This window comes from Sesamum indicum, linkage group LG9 (assembly GCF_000512975.1).
Source record: "Sesamum indicum cultivar Zhongzhi No. 13 linkage group LG9, S_indicum_v1.0, whole genome shotgun sequence".
Classification (NCBI taxonomy): Eukaryota; Viridiplantae; Streptophyta; class Magnoliopsida; order Lamiales; family Pedaliaceae; genus Sesamum; species Sesamum indicum.
In genome coordinates, this window is record NC_026153.1 from 2,749,907 (window position 1) to 2,766,183 (window position 16,277).

A 16,277-nucleotide genomic window follows, 5' to 3' on the forward strand; every position below is an offset into this window, starting at 1 on the left:
ATCATTCTGCCATATCGTTCAATCATTTTGCCAAGATGATATTTTCTTCACAGAACACACAGCAGAGGGCAATGTGGGGGACAAAGAAGGCATTGACCTTTTCATCCCAAGTAGAGGATGCTTCTTCAGAATCAAAGGAAATGGTATCAATTAAAAACTCAAGGAGATTTATGTAGGTGTCTCATTATTTGTGCATTCATTTGAAACCAGCTCCAATTAAGAGGAAGTATTAAAAATTCTACATTAGTGTCAGGAAAGATATACATACAAAGAAGTACAAGAAACATTAGATCCACAATCAACATTGATACACAACCAACACCAGCAGCATTCAGCTGTTATGCATTTATGAAAGGGGGAAAACTGTAAGCATTAGGAATTTTATTCATAGTCCCAAAAGAAATAGCAGCGCTTGCAAAACTCATGATTTACACTTTTCACAGAAATGTACCAAATCTCAAAAACATAATTGAACCCTATCTACAAGGATTCAATACTGCAACTATTAATTATGAACATCAAGAAGCTGAACCAGATCTACATCTCAGTTGTGGCACAAATTATAGTAAATACTAGAAAAATATCAGAGATAATCTTACGCACTAGTTAGTCGCTTTTTACTTCCGCGACTTCCTCTTAAAAGACCTAGGATTCAAAAGACGCTTGAAAGGAGACAAGAAATGTTGACGATGTGAATTTTGTCTTTTTCTCTCTCTTCCTGCAATACATGAAAAACACGAAGTCTGTACTACCAAAAAGTTTCTACATCATTTCATTTCTAAAGGATTTAGTTACATTATTATGATAGAAACTCAGATCATACAGAATCACATAATAGATAAAAGGCAAAAGAAAAGATCTCAGCAGAGATGAAGTGAGGCTTTTAGGTTTGCAGCGGAATGATTATAAAACTTTACTGGAAGTTGGTTTTAATGCTAGACGAATAAGAGACAGAACAAAATCATACCTGCCCGAGGTTTACCAAGGCCTTGATAATTAGTGAAAATATCTATCTGCTCCCGCTCTCCTTTCACATCCTCTGGAACTGGCCTATTAAAATCTGTTGTCGGATATAAAAATCTCTCAACAGGCAACATATCATCTATGTTAACAGAACCATAGGTCATTTTGCTATATTGTTCACCTTCCACATAGACACCTTGTGCAGAGGCATCAGATGATGCCAAGAATGACCCTTGTTTGTTCCCAGTGTCAATTTTGTCAGGAATGTTGTCCAGTGCAACCCCTTCCTGTGCAGATACACCTTCATCACATTGATTTTCCACAGTAGAGTCTTCTACTTCAAAGGCAGAGGACCTAGATTTATTTAAGAGATTAGAAAGTTCTTTAGAAGCATGATCATTAGCGATAGGCATTCCAAATTTGGTATTATGAATTCGTCCACCGTCAGGTAAAGCATTTCCTCCATACATTTGAGATGGGGTATCTTGTAATTGGATTTCAGGTGCTACATGATTTGCTTCCAAGTTATCCGAGTAATTCAATTTCTTACTTGAAATTGATACAGGTTCTTCGGAATTAGCATAGGTACCCTTATAAGTGGGCAAAGACAACATTGCAGAATCATCAGAACTAGGAGCCTGATAGTCAATCTTGGCATTAGTGAAAGAAACTTTACCCTCTTCTTGAAGAGGCGGAAAAGCAACTGCCTCTTCAGGAACATAATCTGATGAAACTTTAGATTCTTGACAGCCAGAGGGCATATATATATTTGTCTCACTAGATGATGAAGTTTGACCTTCAGGCAATACAATATCTCCCCCTTGCTCTTTACGCAAAGTACTGAGGCTGCCATGATTTTCAGGTAGGTTGCTTTGCTCTTCATGCAAAGGATTAACACCATCCTGCTCTTCAGGATTTTCAACTGCAGCAGCTTCCTCAATCTCCATGGCATCAGGCACAAAGTCATCAGTATCTGGCAGCTCGAAAGCTGCCTTATCCACAGATAATAGATCTTTGATCTGCAAGCCATGCACAGGCAAGCCGTTCATATTTGAGGTAAAGTTGACAGTTCTCACAGTTTTTGTTAGAGTGTTGGTAATGGCAAAAGACTTCTCCATGTCATCTAATAGCAGATCTCCCTCACCACTAGAAATAGGATCCCATTTGAGCCATTCATCAAATGCAGATTGTGCTGTAACATGTCTACCTGATGGTATTTCTTCAACCTTAACAGCCTCCTTGTAAAATTGCTTTTTCCTTAATGCATTAGCTAGGAGAGATCTGACCAGAAAGCAAATAGATCAGTTAACTGGTAATCGTCAGAAATAATAAACAAGGTTGAAAGATAATAACATTAGCGAGTTTGCATACCTACAATTTTTGGAAATAGCTGCTTTAGCACGTTCCATGGGGAGCCCAAGCAGAGAGAACAAATTTGCGACATCTTGAGGCCCTCTAAGTTCAGTGGCAGAAGAGGCAGCACTGCAGAAAATTAGATTTTTCCCTCGCGTCCAATCAACAAGTAGCTGAAAGTTTAAGCAGTTAGCATTATTTACCCAGTGAAATAGAAGTTTTCCACCAATAATAAGCAGACAAACATGTTTCGTCATTAACAAAGCAAACAGAGGGAAACAGAATACTAAGCAACTACTGTATGGTCTCGGAAATTTGGAAATTAGAACTTATACTAGAATTATAGCTCAATGCAGCACCATATTAAGCCCACATTTAACATTCTAATACAACCTGACAAGAAATCATTGTAGATTCGACTATAAACCAGTCTACAAACTAGAATCTTGTGGATACAACATACTACTATAGCATGTCACTGCAAGAAGACATTTGAATTTTCAGTTGTAGCAGTTCAACAAATACATGATTCTAGTCAAGCTACAATAGAGATGCACAAGCCTTTGCTTGTACAGAAAAGTTGCAAAATGTGGATTATATACTCACCTTGCAATTGGAGATCAACTGTCTTCTCGATTGTGTATCAGAAATAAGACCAGAGTATGTGATCTCAAAGTACACCCCACGCTGCACATAAAAAATGCATAAATAATAATCAAAATCATCAAATAGGATGGGAGAGAAATTCCTAACTAAACTACTTGGGTTAATCCTGCCCATGAGCTTCAACCATAAATATAACCTCCAAACACTAAGGAAAATTGTATTACTTTGAGTAGATAATTTTGTTTGGTCAAGTAAATAAGATCACCAAATCTATGAAAAAAACAAAAAAAATTAAAGACGCTCATGCAGATTATGAAAAGATGATGGCGACTCATTGGCATGGAGACCTTTATAGCTACTAAAGACCTTCACTTTTTTTCTTTTTTTCTCCCTACTAAAGATCCTCGCTTACTATCCTACCACTTCTTTAGACCACATTTTACTCTTAGAGCAAATTACATTTCTTTAGCCTATTTTCCAACAGTAGTTATCTACTTAATCGCCGCAGTTCAGATGTCTCATTTCTAATGGATATGAAGATTTCAATCAGTTGAAAAGGTGAAAATTTGCATTACTTTTCCTCTTGTGCTTAAAAATTAGTAGTTCGAACTTACTGTTAAATCATTATTCTAAGAGGGTAAGTTTTTTTTCTAAAAAGAATGTCATTTAGGAGATAGGCCATTGTTTATCAACAATGCAGAGAAGGAAATAGAAGTGTCCAATTTAGCAGAAACGTCCCATTTTTTGGCTGGCTGAGAGATTTCATTTAAAATATGATTCTCTTTTTGAATCTTTCACAACCACTCTTCAAATATCAACAAGTTAAGGTACTGTTGGTTAGCACCTTACACCTGTGACTTTATTAATGACAGGTTCATGTTACCTTGGTAGGAAGTTTGGAAACTAGTACTTATGCTGCTCCAAATACTTCGAAACCATAAATATAAATTCTCAAAAAACCTGGTGCCTCATTCACATTTTCAGAATCACAATCTTCTTAGCTATTATAATCAAATGAAAACACCATTGATGAAACTATATATTTAAGGATTAAAAGATGAAGGATTTTTCACCAATTTATCTATTGTAAATTAAATTGATGTCTTATGCTATTGTTGAATGTTGATTGACCTGTTTTTCCTTAATTACAGAGAAGGTTCCGTCACTGTCTCTTATATTTCTTTATCCCATTTTTATCAAGTGATGTTGCATCTAGAATGACATAAGATAAGAGATAAACTTCATCTTAATTAGTTTGTCTTCATGACCACCTTTGCACACGGCAAACCACAAATAAAAGAATGACAATCTGATGTAAGAAAGCAATTATAAGATTGAAAGAAAACTTGAAAATAAGTCTATAACCAGAAATGGTTTAAAATCTTGTATGAATTGATGAGGAAATGAGGAGAACATGGAGTAGTTGGTTTCCAAAAATGTGTCCGCTTAAAAACAATAAATCAAATAAGAGACTCTCCAGACATGTATAATGTTTGATAGTTCATTTATAGTTTTATGTTTTTTAGGAATATAATTGGTACGCATATATAGAATTCTGCAACCTATGGAAAAAGAGAAAGTGGTTTTCCAGCTTCACCAACTAATTGTTTGCAAACACAGCTATCCTGCCACGACACTTGATCACATCCACCATGCCAAAAGGACGATAAGAAATTTCACTTGTAACAATTCCTTGAGTATTCTGAGTGACAAAAGTTCAATATCTCGTATTCTAGTGCTCTATTGGCATATTTGGGTGGGTTCATGTCTACACTCATTCTTACATCCTTTTTTCTGTTTGTCTTTCTATCCTGAACAAGTACCGTCCAGATCTATGTTAAACAAAATACTTATTGAGTGGCTCACTCAGGTGGAACAGGTAATGGTGCAACATTCTCGCAGCAAAGGTATGGATTCATCAGCCTTACTACACAATGTAATGTCTTCACATCAAAAATAAATTACCCTATGATTTTATCTCAAACCCTTCCTGCAATTACAATTTATAGATTCCAGAATTTATTTCTCCAAAATAAAGTCCAGGAGTCAACCCCCTCCCAATCATGGTCACAAGTGCACACCAGATTCAACTGATTAAAATTTATTCTGCATTAGCAGATATATAGTTGAAGTCATTAGTAATCAAACCCAACCTGAAACTAACTGAAGATATTGCAAAATTTGCATCAGTACGCTTTGAATTATAAACTTGCTACAATTCCCGAACATTTGAAATAACAGGAGATAAAGATATCGGAAGAAAGAAGGAACCTCAAGAGCGGCTTTAACCATCGGTTGCTTCAACCTGAATGGCAACTTCTCCGAGAAATCAATGGTGATCATATCTACCTAAACGTACAACACCAAAAACAAACATCAATGGGACATTACAACAATAAACTCATTCGCCAAAAGATACCAACCTCTGATACTTGACAAGCCTGATCGAAGGCGCTCTGGTTCATGGGCCTGACAGCAACAATATCATAGCTTCTAAGAATAGGGTTCCCCGCATTGAGAGCCGACGCTTGAGAGGAAATATCTACGACCACAGTGAGACGGGTTTTCTGGCGGAAATAGGAGGAAACGGCGACGTTCAGACGCTCGCGATGGAACTTGACGGCAGCGAAGAAAGCAGCTGAGGAGGGGGTAAGTTTAGAGAGAGGGAAGAGAGGAGTGGAGCAACGGTCGGACTCAGACATGACTCCTTTGAGAGTGCGGTTGTAGGCGACTCCAGTGTAGCCGAGCTCCATGGCCTTGAGAACGAGCTTCAAGCGGCGGCCTTTTAGGGAGGATTTATCGGTGGCATGGCGGTCAGATTCGTGGTAAGGTATGTTCAAGTCGAAGTAACCCATCGGAAGGTACGGTGGCGGTGGCGGTGGCGGTGGCGGTGGTGGCGGCGGCGGGATGTTGGACTAGGGACTAAAAACGGCAGGGATCAGGGGGTATATTTTCATCTTTGGTTTTCACTGGGAGGAAGATGTCTAGAGGCTGTAACTTTGTGTAATTACACTTTTGCCTCTCAACTATAGTTGATTTGCACTTTTATAAATAAACTTAGTTAAAGAACCTTTTTATGGAATGATCAAATTGATTACTCTTTAATATTTATCTTTTACAAAATACTGATATTCGATTTCCGATGTCTATTTGATTATAAAACTGAATAAGGCAAAATTTCAGGATTTAGTTTGCGGTGAGGCGGGTAGGACTCCTTCGTCTTCGGACATGTAATTGCTTTAGGAATAATAATGCCCTTCAACTTATGCTAAACGTTTTAACATATTATAAAATGTTTTTACATCTTATTTTATTCAAATATTTTCAGAGCTTCTTTTTATATTAAGATCCAACGTCTTATAAACACATAAATATATCTTATAAAATGTAAGATCTTATGAGAAGTTTTAAAAAAAATTTAGCTAAGCACTCTCTAAATTTAACTTTTAATTACTTTTTACTTTTTATTATAAATATTATTTACTTTCGATTTTGCTATAACTTTCAACTTTTTTCCATAAAAATTATTGTAAGCACTCCCTTAGCCTCCACAAGGGTGACCTCCTGGCTAGGCCCTTTCTTGGGTTTGACTTCCTCGCTCTTTCCACAATTCTACTCATTGGGCTTCTCCAATTATATCTTCTTGTGGGCTCCTTGGGGCTTGGGTCCTCTGTCAGTTAGCCCATAATATTTTATTGATACCAAATATTTTTAAATTAAAAAATATTAAACAGGTGAAGAATTTTATCAAACTCGTCCCAAACCCAACTCATTGTCATCTCAAGTGTAGTGTAATTGGACTCCTATCTTTATTTGAAGTTTCATCTTTTTTCTGCTTGTTTAGTTCCCACCAACCCCAAAAGCAACAGAGGCGAAAATTTCAAAACTTCTATTGAGAGCCTAAAGAGGCACAAACTTCAAAATCAAAAGCTACGACACGGATCCCAGTAGCAATGAACGAGTTATCTCCACCGTCCGCGGAAACAAATCAACGCTACGAAACTCATTTCACCACCATTCTCCGGATCCACCCCAAACCCCTTTCCCCTATAAAGTATGAACCCACACCCGTATTCTCAGTAGTCAATATTGCCTCCATTGCTTGAAGTTCAAAATTCATCTCCACCAACTGTTTGTGAAAGTTCCATTTCGTGAATTTACTAGGATTTCCACTAGACAATGTCTGGGCGAGGCAAAGGCGGAAAGGGGCTGGGCAAGGGAGGAGCCAAGAGGCACAGGAAGGTCCTCCGCGATAACATTCAGGGGATCACCAAGCCCGCCATCCGCCGTCTAGCTAGGAGAGGTGGCGTGAAGCGGATTTCTGGGCTGATCTATGAGGAGACGCGCGGGGTTCTCAAGATCTTCCTTGAGAACGTTATACGTGATGCTGTTACCTACACCGAGCATGCCAGGAGGAAGACTGTAACTGCTATGGATGTAGTTTACGCTCTGAAGAGGCAGGGAAGGACTCTTTACGGGTTTGGTGGTTAGTTTGAGGTTTATTGTTTTTGAATTTTGTGTTTTGGTTGGGGAAACAGAAGTCTTGCTGTCAAGAAAAAACAAATGAAAAAAAAGGGATAAAGATGGATGGATTTGTGTTTCTTGTTTTAGTGTAATTACTGTTTTATTTTTTAGTTCAATTACCGGTTCAACTTTTTGAGTAGAAAACTTGTAGCTGATGATTTGATGATTTCTTAAATGTTATGATTAGTCCTACCTAGCAAGAACGTTGCTCTTCTTATCATCAATGACTGATAACTGGTATGTGCTTATGTACATACAAAGATAATTTAGAGTTTGGCATAATTATAGTTACAATCTTATCCATGCCTGTCAACACTGGACCCCTATTATTACTTCTATTGTGAGAGAAAATTTATATGCATAGAATCCAAAAGCCAGAAAGCAGAATTCATGTAATAATATTATTAAGTGCCAAAAGGCAACTAATAAACAAAGAATTGACAGAAGTTCAATATAGAGAGATCAATGACTATCTCTGGTGTTAAAACATAAGCTAGAGACTCGAATTGAATTACTGGTTATGATGAGACTAGGGCTGTAGTTTTATTTCATATTCCTAAATTTCAGGTAACACTACAAGGGAGCAAATTAATTTAGAAAGTTTTCTCTAAAATTGCTCCCTTTCCCTCTAATGTAATGAGTTTTCCCCACAATTTTCAGGCAAACACTGGATAGGAAAACAAAAGTAGCTGACATCCTATCAAACACTATACCTGAAATCCTAATATGTCTAACCAAGAGTGTTGAGAGCCAAAGTGGTTCTACTAGTCCAGAACCCCTGAATATATAAATAAGCTATGCATAAAGTCTCAGCTAAAATCGGTGATTTTATCCTTACTCTGCCTTTTGCTTTGTAGATCTTCTTGCACTTGATGTTTTAACCCCACTTGTACATCTACCCACAAACTTGAGTACCTCATCAATTAAAATTACCGGAAAAGCCACAGCCAACACCAACAACCACTCATTTAGGCTTAGAGGTACAATGCCAAATATTTGAGCAAGGAAAGGCACGTACAGGATCAAGAAATGCAAGCCAAATGATACTGACATTGCCAAAAGAAGCCACAGGTTTGCCCAGGGGGGCATTGATAAGAGGCTTCCATCCTCAGATAAAGCATTGAGTGAATTGAACATCTCAATGGCGACAAGCACAGAGAGGGAGAGCGTCATAGCCTTGATTTTTCCCGTCTGGAAGTAGTCACATGGATTGTCGAACTTGAACACTTGATCCCCAGCTGTGAAAGGTGAAGCGGAAAAATTCTGCCAGGTTTGGCATTGTCCCCATTTGGCAAGCTGGGAATATTTGACAAGGCTGTGGCCATCTTCGCTAAGGTCAATGCCAAGGAAAGACGATTGAGTGTACCAGATAATGAACACTCCAACAGTTGCTAGACCAACATAGGATCCAATAACCTTCATTAATATATGCAATGATAAGTAAATGTAATCTGAGATGAGAGACGGTGGCATTAGAAAGGAAATGAAGATAATGGGTATACCAAATAACGGAATAGAATCCAGGGACTGATGAGTGAGTCATCACTCCTTCTAGGTGGTTTCTTCATTATATCCTTGTCTGGTGGATTAAAGCCCAAAGCAGTAGCTGGTGGTCCATCGGTGACCAAGTTCACCCACAGAAGCTGCACTGGTATCAGGCCCTCTGGAATACCTAAAGCAGCTGTCAGAAATATTGAAGCGACCTCACCTATGTTTGAGGAGATCATGTATCTGCAGCAATGCAAGTACAATTTACTTAGCAGCTTGACACTAAAGCATTACATGAAATATCAATTATGGAAGTAGCTGAAAGGTAAAACAACTCTTCTCCCAGCCTTTTCCAGGCAACAATTACTAGGTCAGGTCCAGCTAATTCAGTCAATTGATAAATTCTTTCACCATTAACCTGTAAGGTGTCAATGTCTAACCATAAACTCATAAAATGTCATCCATAAACCAATAATCAAAGCCAATTCAGTGTTCAATTTCACTTGGTTCAGCCCCATCATTACTGTAACACATTAATAAGAACTCTAACCCCTTGAATATGTTGAATTCATTATCTAGCAAATTATTTAATTCATTACCTCACTCATCAGAGATCCAATGCAAATCATTATGAAGATGGGCAACCCATCAGTGTGATCTTTTAACATAACAATTACAGCATTACAAACTACCTTAAACTACATTCACCTGTTCAACTTTTAACCTCATGATTTTCTATAGCTCCTAATTACCAATAATTAAGAAAAAATGGCTCATACATCTAGTAAAACAGTTGACAAGTTAATCTGAATTCATTAGCAAAAAGTCTGAGGATCTATATATTCCAATATATGAAGTAATGAAAAAGATTGGTAAAAAGAGGGCAGCATAAAATATGACCTGATGAAGGCTTTCATGTTATTGTAAATGGATCTGCCTTCACCAACAGCAGCAACGATTGTGCTGAAGTTATCATCTGCTAAAACCATGTCAGAAGCCTCCTTAGCAACCTAGAAGGAGAGACAAGGTGAGAGCACAAAAAAGAGCTGCATAGTGTATTCCTTGAGTAACAAGCATCATACTGCTTAGAGTAAGACATTTCTTTTGCCATACGGAGCTCATACAAGTATAATCACATAAGCAAGAATGTGACAAGATAGTTCTATATCACCAGAAATGCAGCATTGAGCAGTTTATTGCACAATATGCGAAGTGCAGATAGATTTATAGTAAAATCTAACATTGAATAGCATGGCTCAGTCAGGACTTTTATTTCTAAAGCAATCACCTCAGTCCCAGTAATTCCCATTGCAATCCCAATATCAGCCAATTTTAGAGCAGGTGCATCATTCACTCCATCACCAGTCATTGCGACTACTTCACCAAGATCCTTGAGCAACCTCACTATTTCTTGTTTATGCCTTGGTTCAGCCCTTGAGAAAAGAAGGCCTCCACTTTGATTTAAATGCATTTCTTTGTCGTGACTAGTGAGCTCCATAAAATCTTTTCCTGTTAAGCTCCTAGAACTGATATTTTCATGGCGTCCGAAAACACCAATATCACGACAAATTGCTTCAGCTGTATCTTTGTTGTCTCCTGTAATTACCATAACACGAATACCAGCTGTTCTGCAATCCTCGATTGCCTGAGGGACTTCTTTCCGAGGAGGGTCCTTAAGAAATTAAAAAAGGTCATACAGTTCATTCACAATTCCATTATGTCATAACAAATATGGCATTGGAAGAAGAATTTAAAAATTAATAAAAAGCCAACTTACTCTTAAACCAGCCAAGCCGACAAAAATTAATTTGTTCTCAATTGAGGAATAATTCCCAGGGTTCAATAGGAGCTCATGGGCTGGATGGTCTTCGTCACCATTATATGTAGCAAATTCCAGGAGATCATCCCTGTATGCAAAACCCAGAACTCGTAATGCACTAGTCGACATTTCATGAAGGCTTTTTAATATGGCATTCCTTGAACTTTCATCTAGTTCTCTAATAGAGCCATCAAGCAATTGCACAAAGGAGCTCCTTGCCAACAATGTCTCGACTGCACCCTGCATAATGAAGCAGTTACCACCTGAGTTACTGAACAAAGATGAAAAGAAAAAGTGAAAGAGATGGAAATTAATTGCGGAAACCAACACACACTAACTTGATGCCCATTTATAGTGTTATCCACTCTGGATATTGTCTCAGAAAATAATCACATGGTAACTGGGACATATCTCCTTGCAAAATTCACATAGATGAACTCGTGCAAGGAAATAGAACATGGAGATTCCATCAGTTGGCTAATTCATAAATAACATCGAAAGACAGTCCTCGTGATAGGTATTATCAAAATTAAACAGCAATAGATATACTACTATCTGCAATAATTAATCAAAACTTAGAACCTACAACTGAACAGCAGCAAAGAGAAAAGCAAAACTACCTTTACAAGTAGTGATTTTTTCCCAGTTCGAGAATTCACGATGACTCCCATGGATTTTCTATCACGATCAAACTCAAGGGTGGCAATCCGAGGTTCAATTTCATTCCATTTGCGGGTACACCCTTAGGTGATCCAATTGAAACATGCACATCAGTATAGAAAATCAACTGCTTACACAAGAATTTCAGTATGGTAGAATGACAACTTACTTAAAACACCATCATGTCCAGAAGAAGGGCCAGCAGTTAATTCATTTGGAAGGCCCATTTTCTCAACCAGAACCTGAAGAATAATCATGTCAAGCAGATGCTTCATGAAGATACAAATCTCTAGTTACTTCTTAGGCAGTTTGCTATGTCTGGTTTTGTTAATATTTAAACACACATGTCTCTCTCTCTCTCTCTCTCTCTCTCTATATATATATATATAGTGAGTGCGTATAGAGATTTGGGTTTTCTGATCTTTGGGGGTTGAAAAATTGGAAGTGTATTTGGTTTGTGCCTCTCTATACACTTATACATGTCTTATAACTATTATATCTTTCTGATATATATCCTGATACATATTTAAATCATAACACCAACGAAAATATATATATGAATATGTAAATATATACCTACATCTTTCAATCATTAAACTAACATAATATGAATATATAACAATATAAAAGCTTATTGTAACATGACTAACTAGGAAAAGACTTGCATGAATGAAAAAATCTGCATTAGAAAATGCCTTTCACAAAAACAAAACTGACATACATTAGATTCCGCAATCATTTTCTCAAAACTCCATTTCCAAAACCACCAAGAAAGATCCAAACATAGCCTGAAAAGTACTACTAATATCTCCAAAAATTATGTAATGGAAAAATACACGACACATTGAAGAACTTGCTAGTGTACCTGGTACTATAAGTCCCATCAACTACTGAGACAGCCTAATTAGAATGGACATCAAAGCAGTAAAACTTTGAGGAATATGACAAGAAATTACAATTGAGCACATCTTCCCACTACATGAATGCACAAAGAATAGTTAACTAATTATTAAAATGGCAATCAGTATTGTATAGTTTTACCTCATAAAATGTGTACTGAATACGTCAATTAGTACCTTAAGTGCAGCCTCAGTTGGCATTCCATTGGCCACATAGTGTCCAGATGTATCATGGCCAGCTTTTCCCACATCAGCGTCATTGCAAATAGCAGCAATCTTTGCAATCATTTGAAGGTTAGAATCCAACCGACCTGTAGGCCAGTTTTCAATTTCCCCATCAAATGGATCATAGGTAGTTCCTCGCACAGTAAAAGATCGAAGAACATTTGCCTTGGAACCCATAGCAACAAGCTCAGTCACTGCCATCTGATTGGTAGTCAGAGTACCAGTCTTATCAGAGCAAATCACAGTAGTGCAACCAAGGGTTTCAACACTAGGCAACTTGCGAACCAGTGCATTCTTAGCAGCCATCTTGCGTGTGCCAAGTGCCAAGCAAGTTGTGATAACTGCAGGTAAACCTTCTGGAATAGCAGCAACTGCCAATGCTACAGCAATCTCAAAGTAATAAGTGCACTTCTCAAATGAGAACTTGAAATTCTTTGGCCGCCCGTCAACAAAGTCCCATGAAAGGAAGTATTTCAGGTTGATCAGCCAAACCAAAGTGCAGATTGCTCCGATGATTGCAGTTAAAGTCTCTCCAAACTCATTCAACTTCTTCTTTAAAGGTGTATCATCATCGCTCTGGGATGCTTCATGAATCTGTGAATGCACCTTCCCTATCTCTGTTTTCATTCCAGTCTGAGTTACCAAACAAATACAATTTCCATTCACCACTGTTGTTCCAGCAAACACCATACACTTCTTCCCCTGAATATCAACATCCTCCGCAACAGGCTTAATAGTCTTGCTAACTGCCTCACTCTCACCAGTCAACGACCCCTGTTCAACCCGAAGGGTTGAGCTGATCAAGCTTATAACCCTCATATCTGCCGGAACTTTATCCCCCACTCTCAACTCCACAATGTCTCCCGGAACTAGATCCTTTGCAGGCAAATTAGAAATCCTTCTGCCCTCACGAATAACAGTTGCATGTTCCGACTGGATTTCCTTCAATGCGTCCAGTGCTTTCTCTGCATTGTTCTCCTGCCAAACCCCCACAATGGCATTCACAATCAATATCAAAAATATCACCAAAGGCTCCACGAATGCTGTGATCTCCATCTCTCCGCCTTCTTCCCCATCATACCATGCCAATACAAAAGAAACCACTGCCGCGACCAACAAAATCCTGACTAGAGTGTCATTAAACTGATCCAGAATCAACCTAAAAATCGAAGGCCCCTCATGTTTCTCCAACTCATTTAACCCATAGATCTGCCTCCGTTTTTCGACGTCATCCTCTGACAATCCTCTCTCCCTGCTCACTTGATACTTCTCCTCGCACTCTCTCACATCTTTGGACCACACCGCGTAACAATCCCCTCCTCCCGTACTATCAACACCCGACTTTTCACTCTTAGCATAATCTTGTCCACCTTTTCCCATCAACGAACCTAAAAACAAATCAACAAGTCACCAAATCCAACAAAATTCACCTGAAAAAACGAAAATTTAACGCATAAACACGACAACACAAATCTAACAACAATCAAACAATAAAAATCTTTTCACAAAAATTAAAATCTACAACGAACGATCCACAATGAATCACTACATTAAGCATTAAACAAAAAAAAAAAAAACCCACGGAAACTATGATGACAAAGATTAACACCCACTCACCACCTCGACTCGTACTCAGGGGCTCCCTAACTGCTTCAACACTGCATGCATAACCTGTAGATGAAGAGTGCGAGAATCAAGCAAGAATTGAGAAGCGGTCGATATATAGTGCTAAGTCTGAGATTTCTCTCTCCAGAACTGTTTGGTTTGTTTATTTATCGGAGAGCAAAAGTAGAGATGTCGTTGTTATAGGACAAGGTACAAACAGAAAAGCAGAGATGTCGTTGTTATGGGACAAGGTACAAACATCAAAGCATGCAAAGGCACTCCCTAGCTTCTCTTGCCCCCCCTCAAACATCAGTTTCATGCAATCTCCACTTCAACAAACAACCCAAGTTAATGGTAAATGACAAAACTGCCCTCAGCTCACCCTGGTCTACAGCTGGGATTCTTTTTTTTTTAATATGTATATACATAACTATTTATAAATTGTGTGCCCGTTTAGTCCTGCAATTGAATATATTGAACCTATGTTTTAAGGGTAAATGCATTTTTTTCGTATCGTTTGGTCCCTATTTCAATATTTAATTTTATGATTCACGCATTAATAAAAATTATTGTAATTTTTAATCCCAATGTAATTATTTCTCATCTAATTACTTATTATGTTCATTATAATTTTTTCCTCATTAACATTGAGAATGGGATTAATTTTGAAATTTGACTACTTATGAGCAATTATGCGTCCAAACGTCATAATCATTTTATCTAATTTAATTATCTCATAATCAATTATGACATCAATGAACCAAATTGAGCCTGACAATTTTATTTTGTTATTAGTATAGCTGTTCAATTATTTTCTTTTCAAAATTCCAACTTTTCTTTTAATTCTCTCTCTCTATTAATTATTTCAAGTATTATATATATATATGATAGAACTCTTCTTCATTAATACATAAAAAAGAACATAAATACTAGTTTTATTTAAAATATATTTATACAAATCATGTGCCACACACCTCTAGCATATATTATAAATTATATATTTCCATTACTTTGTATCTAGTGTTTTAGTAGTTTGATTTACAGTCTACACTTTCATCATCCAAATATCCGTCCATAATACAATCGATTAGCTAATTAGCTTTTTACAGTTTGACGCGGATTACCTCCAGATTTTGAGAATTTACATAACATTTTCGTTTCTTTTATGAATTACAAAAAAAAATGTCAAGATATGCACTTTTTACATTCAAGTAATACTGACCTTATTTAAGCATATAATGAACTCATGATAATTATTTATTATTTTTGGATCAACAGTTCACATAAAATCGTACAACTCAACTAAATACTAACCCTTCATGCCCATGTACAATTTTTGCTATCTTATGATTTCTTAATGTGAATTACAACCACACAGGTGTTCCAATGTGATTCATAATTTATTACATTGCAATTCACTTTTTCAAGATTCAAACTTACCTAAGCACATTTACATCTTTTCTCAGCTAAATTAGACCCCAATTGACTTAGTAAGCTCACACACATCAAACTTAGTATTTTTTCAAGCTTTGATGGCTTTCTTTAGGAACATAAAAACTAAGTACAAAGACATATTTGTGCCACATAATTTAAAAGAGAAACATCCAAACTCTGAATTCATTATGTGTCCTTATCATTCAGTAACGTCAGTTTAACTTGAATTGGAAATCGGTTAGAATGGGACAATTTAATCCGTCGGGAAAAAGCAACCATTAGATGCTTACAACTTTAAACCTATGGTGAGAGATTAGAGACCAATAAATATTAGTGGAAAGCGCTATACATCTCTTTCAAGTGGAAATTCTAATTCAAATTAAATTCGATTAAAATTTAAATTAATTATATAACAAATATATTATTATTAATTGTATAATTAATGTAATTTTTTTAAAAAATTATAATTATATCTGTAGTCATCAATCATAAAATGTGAGACAAAAATACCTAGTCCAGGGGTAATCTAGACATTTCCGTTTCCTATAGTTTTTGTCAGAAACACAAACCTAATCCACATGAGTAGGGACCAAAGCGAAGGCCCCACGTGGTAGTTCTGGTACCCTCTAATTGGGAAACCGTTACAACTTACACAAATGTAACGAGGACTGTGATGAGAAATGAAAAAGAAATAAGAAAAT

General features: G+C 37.1%; 3 protein-coding genes across 6 annotated transcripts; 1 reads left to right on the top strand and 2 right to left on the bottom strand.

The window, feature by feature from the left end:
- LOC105170358 lies at positions 346-6,009 on the bottom strand. 3 transcript variants are annotated; one of them, XM_011091091.2, is made up of 7 exons: positions 5,346-6,009; positions 5,194-5,271; positions 2,923-3,003; positions 2,335-2,489; positions 1,432-2,244; positions 968-1,317; positions 346-718 (listed from the first exon to the last, which is right to left on the bottom strand). In XM_011091091.2, the coding sequence occupies exons 1-7, from the start codon at positions 5,775-5,777 to the stop codon at positions 618-620; spliced, it is 2,010 nt and encodes a 669-aa protein (XP_011089393.1). In that variant the 5' UTR covers positions 5,778-6,009; the 3' UTR covers positions 346-617. The 3 variants fall into 3 exon arrangements, with proteins under 3 accessions (XP_011089393.1, XP_011089392.1, XP_011089391.1); XM_011091090.2 differs by having other exon boundaries at positions 968-1,060; positions 1,145-2,244; positions 5,346-6,008; XM_011091089.2 differs by having other exon boundaries at positions 968-2,244; positions 5,346-6,008.
- On the top strand, positions 6,769-7,666 carry LOC105170359 (histone H4). The gene has a single exon (XM_011091092.2). It carries the CDS (start codon positions 7,102-7,104, stop codon positions 7,411-7,413), a length of 312 nt encoding a protein of 103 aa, XP_011089394.1. The 5' UTR covers positions 6,769-7,101; the 3' UTR covers positions 7,414-7,666.
- Positions 7,824-14,322, bottom strand: LOC105170360 (calcium-transporting ATPase 4, endoplasmic reticulum-type). 2 transcript variants are annotated; one of them, XM_011091094.2, is made up of 9 exons: positions 14,155-14,322; positions 12,490-13,925; positions 11,583-11,655; positions 11,374-11,495; positions 10,712-10,993; positions 10,223-10,606; positions 9,835-9,944; positions 8,949-9,177; positions 7,824-8,862 (listed from the first exon to the last, which is right to left on the bottom strand). In XM_011091094.2, the coding sequence occupies exons 2-9, from the start codon at positions 13,915-13,917 to the stop codon at positions 8,281-8,283; spliced, it is 3,210 nt and encodes a 1,069-aa protein (XP_011089396.1). In that variant the 5' UTR covers positions 13,918-13,925; positions 14,155-14,322; the 3' UTR covers positions 7,824-8,280. The 2 variants fall into 2 exon arrangements, with proteins under 2 accessions (XP_011089396.1, XP_011089395.1); XM_011091093.2 differs by having other exon boundaries at positions 12,490-13,967.

Excerpts from the sequence above, each read along its gene's own strand:
- LOC105170358 (XM_011091089.2), bottom strand. The coding sequence starts at position 5,777 with ATGGGTTACTTCGACTTGAACATACCTTACCACGAATCTGACCGCCAT. Across the intron at positions 5,272-5,345 it reads AGGCTTGTCAAGTATCAGAG|GTAGATATGATCACCATTGA; the intron begins GTTGGTATCTTT and ends TTGTACGTTTAG. Across the intron at positions 2,490-2,922 it reads AGTTGATCTCCAATTGCAAG|CTACTTGTTGATTGGACGCG; the intron begins GTGAGTATATAA and ends TTAAACTTTCAG.
- LOC105170359 (XM_011091092.2), top strand. The coding sequence starts at position 7,102 with ATGTCTGGGCGAGGCAAAGGCGGAAAGGGGCTGGGCAAGGGAGGAGCC.
- LOC105170360 (XM_011091094.2), bottom strand. The coding sequence starts at position 13,917 with ATGGGAAAAGGTGGACAAGATTATGCTAAGAGTGAAAAGTCGGGTGTT. Across the intron at positions 11,656-12,489 it reads CAACTGAGGCTGCACTTAAG|GTTCTGGTTGAGAAAATGGG; the intron begins GTACTAATTGAC and ends ATTATTCTTCAG. Across the intron at positions 9,178-9,834 it reads AACATGAAAGCCTTCATCAG|ATACATGATCTCCTCAAACA; the intron begins GTCATATTTTAT and ends GCATTGCTGCAG.